At 28.6% G+C, this 7993-nt stretch overlaps 1 protein-coding gene across 1 annotated transcript; it reads left to right on the plus strand.

Annotated features, from left to right (window-relative positions):
* Positions 1 to 2288: 2288 nt before the first annotated feature.
* NDHN (NADH dehydrogenase-like complex N) lies at positions 2289 to 4393 on the plus strand. Its single transcript, XM_020351344.3, has 4 exons — positions 2289 to 2846; positions 3113 to 3229; positions 3629 to 3714; positions 4067 to 4393. The coding sequence occupies exons 1-4, from the start codon at positions 2427 to 2429 to the stop codon at positions 4128 to 4130; spliced, it is 687 nt and encodes a 228-aa protein (XP_020206933.1). The 5' UTR covers positions 2289 to 2426; the 3' UTR covers positions 4131 to 4393.
* Positions 4394 to 7993: the final 3600 nt, after the last annotated feature.

Here is a 7993-nt window from a genome sequence, read left to right on the forward strand (position 1 = left end):
AGCATTATAGATGTTTCAATTGTGATTATAGTTTTAAAAATTGGACCGGTCATCAAATCAATTAGGGTATTGGGTCAGTGGGTTAAATGTTGAACCGCTGGGTCACTAATTGAACCGTATGACTTGATTTTTATTAATTTTTTAAAAAATATTCATGTTAAATATATTTTATACTTATAAATTTTAATAAATTCATATCTTATTTTAAATTTTAATTTCTATCTTATTTAAAATTATTTTTATTTTTATTTTGTACAAAAAAATACATAAAAAAAATTACATGTTAAATTGTATATTAATACAAATTAAAAATAAAAATAATATGTATATATATATAATATACTTGTAATTGATATCACAAAATAATATATGTAATATCTACATAGATATTATATTATTAAATATATAATTTAAAATTAATAATACACTATAAAAATTATTTAAGTTTCAAATATTACAAACATATACATTAGAACAAGTAGTGATTTTTATGTTTGATAAGACTATTTGCTCCTCCATGAGTATGATTCAATTCACCAGTCGAATCAAAAAATTGAATAGTTTACTCTGATGTGTGTGTGTGTTGATAATGAGTTTGAGTTCTATGAATAAAATACTATCATGGCCAGATAAATTCATGATAGATTAGCTTAATGAAATTTGACAATAATATCATTTTTTTAGAGTTAACCAAGAGCTATAATGATTAAGGAAAATATTATATGTTCTTCTAATAGTTCTTGAAAGTAAAACATTACTTCATACTATTTAAACATTAAGGAGTGTTGTTAGATAACTACCTTGATTAATATATTAATTTGGTTAATTTATTGTCAGCTTAATATTGAACTTATGAGATCACATACAAACAAGTGTTCTAATCTCAGTTAAAGAAATTATTTTAATATTTGATGATTAAATAAGAGTATTTATTTTGATCAAATTAAATAAATAATTTTTAAGTGGAATATTATTATATTTTTTGTTAGCTCTTACAGTATATATAATATAAAATATAAATTTTTCAAAATATTTTTTTGAATTTCATGTTAGAAAGAGTAGTTGTTAAAGAATATATGACTCAAATATTAGACTTGAGAGTCAAAGTTGTTTCTAATACTAAAATTAGTTAGCAATAGAAACGAAACAAATATAAATTCAAATTATTTTTAATGTATTTGTGATAAGAAAAATAAGATGCAATTTTCTAAACCTACTTACTTTCATATTGTGGTTTTTATTTGAAAAACAAGATGAAATATGTTAGTGGTTTCCTAAATTTTAGAAAAAATGGTTCTTTATTGTGTAATAAGCATATGGCTTTGTGCTTCAAGAAAAACAGAAGCAGACTATTATCTTTCCTATCTATTTCACACAGTTCACGAGCATATAATCATATTTATATTCATTCAACTAATACCATAAGACATCATGTATGAGAAATTAAAATATAATAAATTATTTATTAATTATTATGATAATCTGATATCAAAGAAAACTATTTAATTTCTTCATGAGAAATTTCTATATACAAATTAAGGTAATATAAATTATTATAAATTCTCAATTGAGTAAGTTAAAATAATCATATTCACATATACATCATTTATATATATAACTAATAAATATATTAATTCTTATCAATAAATACATTCATATATATATATATATATATATATATATATATATATATATATTAAGTTATTCAAATTTATTGATATCTAATATATAATAATTATATAATTAAGAATAATTTAGATTAAGCTAATAAAAGACTTTTACTTCTCATTTTCACAATCTTTATTATAAAAACAACTCTATAATTTTAATAAAAACTTTATCAAATTTTTACTCATCAAAGTAGTAAACATGATAATAAAAAATAATAACACTTTATTAAATCCAATTTGATAAATTAGATCTTGACCATACTTAATTTTTCTCCAACATTATTTACATATATTCATCTAAACCGGGACTAGTAAAGATACGTTTAGTTTGACATGCTTTTGATCTAAAAACACTAAAAAGAGACCCACTGTTCAACAATCAAGATTACCACTTTCCTTGTAATTAAGAAGAAGAGAAAAACAGTCTAAACTTTTTACGTGAAATGACCCAATGTTGCTAAGAGTGTGCATTCATATTTTTTAGAAAAGAAAAAGATAAAAAAACAAAAAAAGAAACACTCTACGACCACATGACACATGGCATCATCTTTAATTAAAGGTTACAAGTGAAGACAAATCCCATCACTTTATCTCATTTCTCCACCATACAACTCACAACATTCATCCCTGCTTAATTTGTCACGAACTTGGCTACTAACCAACATTTTCTTCTATCTTCCAAAACAAACCATAAACCTCCTCCTCCAATAACCTCTCCTATTCTTGTGCCCAAAAAAAAAGTCACGAAACAAGAAAATGTCATCCAGTGCTAGCTTGGGTTATGGAGTGCCAACATGCTTCAACAATGCTCAACAAAGCAAGAAGAATCAACCAATGAGGAACAGTTTCATGGTCAAACATCACAACAGTGTGGGAGTGATGAAGGGTTGGAGAGGAAAATGTGGTAACACTAAAACATCGAAAAGGGTAGGAGTGGTGAAGTGTAGAGGGCTAGGAGACTTCATAGGGGGTGACTTGTTGAAGCTTGACCTTGGACAGTGGCTTTCTGATGTCGAAGAGCACAAGGCACTTGCAATATACCCTCCTCATGAGGGTGGCTATGAGGGACGCTACTTGTCACGTCTCAGACGTCAAGGATACTATTTCCTTGATCTTACTGCTCGTGGCCTTGGTGATCCTGAAACCACACTCACCAAGATTCACCCTGTCTGCCCTGTGAGTTTTTGTTTCTGCTTGAAAGACTCTTATATGCATGTTTGGATAAACTTCTAAAAAAGACACTCATAGACATAGGAAGAGAAAAATCTAAATAATTTTTTTTAGAAACTTATTTTATTTTTCCTTATTATTTTTCTCTCTTATAAGTACTGCTGGAGAAGTTTATCTAGATAAACATGTATTTGCTTTTTCTTTTTGGTTGTTTGTCCTTGGTGGATGTTATGTTACTCAAGTTTGTATTTGGATTTTGTGATGAATTTCAGCCTCATGTTGGCAAGCAGCCAATAGCAAGGTGGTATTTCCCACCAGAAGTGGATTACAGATTAGAAGCATTGCCACCAAATGCCAAAGGACTGGTGGTGTGGATAATTGAAGCCAAGGTGTGAGGATTATAGCATTACTTATTTACTTGTTTTCCATTAAGAATTTAATTAGAATGGACTTATTTCACAAAACCGAAACCGACTGGTAAATAGTAGGTAATTTAATAGGTGCAATAATAATTGTTAGAATAGATTTTGATATTATCTTAAAATATGAATTTGGATTGAATTCAGTTTTACAAAATCAAAGATTCTCTCATATTTACATGTATTATTTGGACCATATCACTAGTCGACGTTTTATTCTAATGGGTTGACAATATAAAAATCTTATAGAATGTCACAATTAAACTCTTCCATTATAGCATCCCATATATACTTAAACAGGGGAGGGGTTGCTGTGATTGATATGTTCCCCATAATGTAATGATGTAAATATTGTTTTGGCTTCCACAGGTTCTCTCTAAGGCTGAACTGCAGTTTCTTGCATTGCTGCCAACACTTAGGCCTAATGTGAGGGTCATTGCTGAATGTGGAAACTGGTAGGAAGCCTTTTCTGAACCTTTTGTTATTGTTCTCAGTATTTTGTTTTAGATTTTATAGCTTCTTTTTGTTGTTGTTGCTTGTTGATGGAAATTGCCGGTGCTTTCTGCTGTAAAACTTGATCTTGAGGTCTTGAAACATAGCATGAGTTTGATTATATATTTGATGCATTTTAAAAATAGGTTGAGGATAAAAAAAGATAATACTATAATTGTCTTGAAACATAGAAGTGACTTATTCATCAAAATACAGATTCACATTTTAAGTTCATTATCTTCTGGTTATATACCTTTTAACTACTTGTTCAATAATGCTGTTGTTTGATATAATTATTCTCATGTCAATGATCAGGAGAAAGTTTATGTGGAAACCACTAAAAGAAATTGCAGGACTAGAAAGCAGTGAGGAAGCTTGATGGTGCTACATTACTACTTACCATCTCTTACTTCCAACCTCAAAAATCAAGTGCAAATATTTTTACTTTCTCCAATTTAAGGCTTTACATAGCTGCAGATAACTGGGATAAGAAAGGAAGAGAAAGAGATATAGGAAAAATCAAGTTCCTTGTAAATAATTAGATCTGCCACAATCATGAGTGGCACATTCTCAAAGTTTAATTTTGTGGAAGCACAAACATTTCCTCCAACATGGTATTCCTGATATTTCATTTCAACAAAATTTTGCAATAGAGTTACAGTATAATGGTGCAATTTTTTTCCGTACAAAACCATATGACATAAACAGTTGAATCAATTACAGAAAATATGCCTATGTCTGTTTTTTACAACCTATGATAATTATTATTAGCAGCAGAATTTTATCATATATTTTTCTGAAAATTGACTACAAGAATATGGTGCAACTTGAGCATTATTACAATAACTAATAACCTTATAATGTGATATATAAAGAAAAATTCCGCTCCACGAAAGGTTAGATCCCTTGTTTGAGGGAAGGATTGATGGGATACAAACAAGTTCCACATCGATAAAATAAGAGAAAAAATAACAACTTATAAAACATACTCATACTCCAATGTTAGAGACTCCAATGTTAGAGAGACCTTTTGAATGATGATCAAAACTAAAATAGTGAGAGCTTAGGCTCAAAGCGGACAATATCTTATCATTATGGAATTTATGTATAATAATCTTATAAAAATAATTCTCATGAAATATCCGCTCAGGCAAATATTAGTAATTACATTCATATCAAGTATTGTAATTCAAATATATAGTTTACATGTACCGTTTATATGTATAATATGTATGTTTAGTATTTAGTATGTATATATAGTTTGAAAGTTTAGTATGTATGTGTATCATCTGATGATATATATCATATATTTTTCTGAAAATTGACTACAAGAATATATGGTGCAACATGAGCATTATTACGTTAACTTTAACAGAGATGCACATGATAATCAGAAATTATTAAGTAGTGGGGGACATCACATATCCATGACAAATATAGGTGACATGTAATTGAAATATTAATTTTAAAAAATAATAAAAATTATACAAATTTAGTCAAAATCATAATGATTTCAAATCATATAATGATTTCTTAGCATAACTAATCATTAGGGTTAATCTGGTAGTAGGATAAAAAATACTAAGTAAATTTTAGGCTCAAACTTTGTTATTGTCATTAAATTCTTGTAAATATAAAAAAATCATTTCTTGACAAGTAATTGCATGTAATTAATGTAAAAGATAACATGAACAAGTTTGCGACCACATTAACACTCCAGTTTTCAAAAAGGTTATTATTATTATTATTATATGGTATTTGGTCATAATTATTTTAATAATTATAGAGGAATATTATTTTGTTACGTTTTAAATAATTATTGTTTTGGACAATTATTTTGTACGTATTAAATAAGTATTTTTATTAGAATTTTTAAATAAATATTTATATGTTTTAAGAGAAGGTTGATTTTATATGATATTTTGTTATTAAAATTATATTATTATATTTTGGGTCAGAAATATATTGTTATAGAGGAAAAATATTTTATAATATACATGTATTTATTTTATTTAATTATTTTGAGAAAAAAGAGAAGTGAGTTAGAAGAGAAGGAAAATGGGTTGGGTTGATCCAGCCTAATGGATTAATTTTAAGAAACGAGTTAGGTAGCGTTAACCCTATCTGCCTCATTTACGTTCTGAAGGATTAGTGAAAAAAAAAGAGGAGAAACAAAGAGCTCTAAGGAAGAGTATTCAGGAACGATCCTAGATCACACCAAGACCATTCGTTTTCCGCTCATCCAGGTAAGGGGGAGTGAGAAACCTTACTCTGGGTGTAGGAATGTTTGTTGTATATTCATGTATGAGGGGTTTTCCCAATTGTATCCGTTTCATCTATTGTACTCTTGAATGTAATTAATTGTATAAATTGCTTGAATGAACTATTAATTTCAGTTTTAAAATTGTAATTTTATGATTTGAGATTTCTGTGGGTTCCTACGGGAAACCCTATAGGAAAACGGGAAAAATATGAATGTTTTCTGTTTTTCCTTCTGATTGCGTTGTTGTGTTTCTTGTTGGATGTGATGCATGAGTATATGGTTAATTTTGAAAATGAATATTTTTATATGAATTAGAGTGCTCTGTGAGTTCTTACGGAAAACCCTATGAGAAAACAAGCAAAATATGAATGTTTTCTGTTTTATTCCCTGAGTTTTCTATTGTGTTCTTTGATGTTTGCGGAGTGTAAATATGTGTTTCATTTTGCAAATATATGAGTTTTGATATGAATTAAAGTGCTCTGTGAAAATTGTGAATATGATGTGATAATATGATAATGTGATATGGTGATGTGATTTGATGATGTGACATGATGATGTGATATGATAATGAGACATGATAATGTGATATGGTAATGTGATATGACGATGTGTTATGATGACGAGACATGATGATGAGACATGATGATGAGACATGATAATATGATATGAGAATGAGATATGAAAATGTAATATGAGAAAAGCATGGAGTCTTCATTGACATGCATCATGTGCATAAATATTTTTATGGGTACGATATGGAATACACCGCCATAGAAGACCCCCTAGTGTAAAAGCTTTGGGGATTAGTCCTTGGGGATAGCTCGGTTTGTAAGTCTCAGTCTCGCCCGTTGTGTGCATTGGATGTATCTTGTGCGACTTAGTTATCCCGACGAGACTCTGGTAGTATGTCCTTCTAGTGAGAGTGCGCAGAGGGTGTGACCTGACATGTACTCCTAGACTACTCTTCATGTATTGCTAGCGGCAATATGCCATGTGATATGTTACTGGCGCCACATGGATGATAAAATGTAGTCCGTGTCCATACATGTGCATTTTAATGTTATATGAAAAATTGATGTCTTGGATGAGTGAGATGTGATGATTTTATTAATTTGTCTATGTTATACCTGTTTTGTTTGTGTTTGGCTATCCGGCGTATATTTTTACACTGTAAGCCAGAGTGAGATGTTTCTCACTCCCTTTTCTTGTGTTGTTTTTCCTTAAGCGTCTTACAGGTAAGTCTATCAATATTATATGTTTGTATCATTCGTTAATGTATTGTATAATTCTTTTATTTGTTAAAAACAAAAACTTGGTATCTAAATATTCTTATCTCATTCAACCAGCTGAATTAAATCTTGAATAAGCGTACAATCACATGATAAAAGTAAAAATTAATATTGGATTGAGATTTTAAAGGACTTTTTTAGTTGAAAAAAATCTTATGAATTTTAAAAGACTTTGCAAGATTTTCATGACTTTTAAGATTTTGTAGGATTCCACAAGACTTTCAATCAGGATTTTAATGGATTATGCAAGACTTTTAAGTTAGGATTTTAATGGATTCTACAGGACTTTGTGAACTTTGCAGAATTTCATAAATTTTTTACATAAGATAAGAATTCAAGATTTTTTTCATACATTCAAATTTAAAAAGAGTCAAATATAAAAATAATAAAAAAATAATAATGTCTGGATAAATAATAATAATTTTTTGTAATATCATGTCGTTCTAAATAGAATTCACCCACATATCCATAGCTATACTAGTCTTCTAAACATTAGTATTTTTTCGCTCTTGCTCCTGTGTTTTAATAATAGGCTCAAAATTATGATTTTCATTAACCAGTAATGTTAAAGATGAAGGTTTGTTCATCACTTCAAATGAAAATTCATCATAATGACATTCTTTACGAAGAAAGTTACGTAGTCCCATACATGCTAAAAATTATTCTATACAACATTTCAAAATTTTTATA

The sequence above is a fragment of the Cajanus cajan genome, chromosome 3, assembly GCF_000230855.2.
Source record: "Cajanus cajan strain Asha chromosome 3, NIPB_CcT2T_4, whole genome shotgun sequence".
Lineage (NCBI taxonomy): Eukaryota > Viridiplantae > Streptophyta > Magnoliopsida > Fabales > Fabaceae > Cajanus > Cajanus cajan.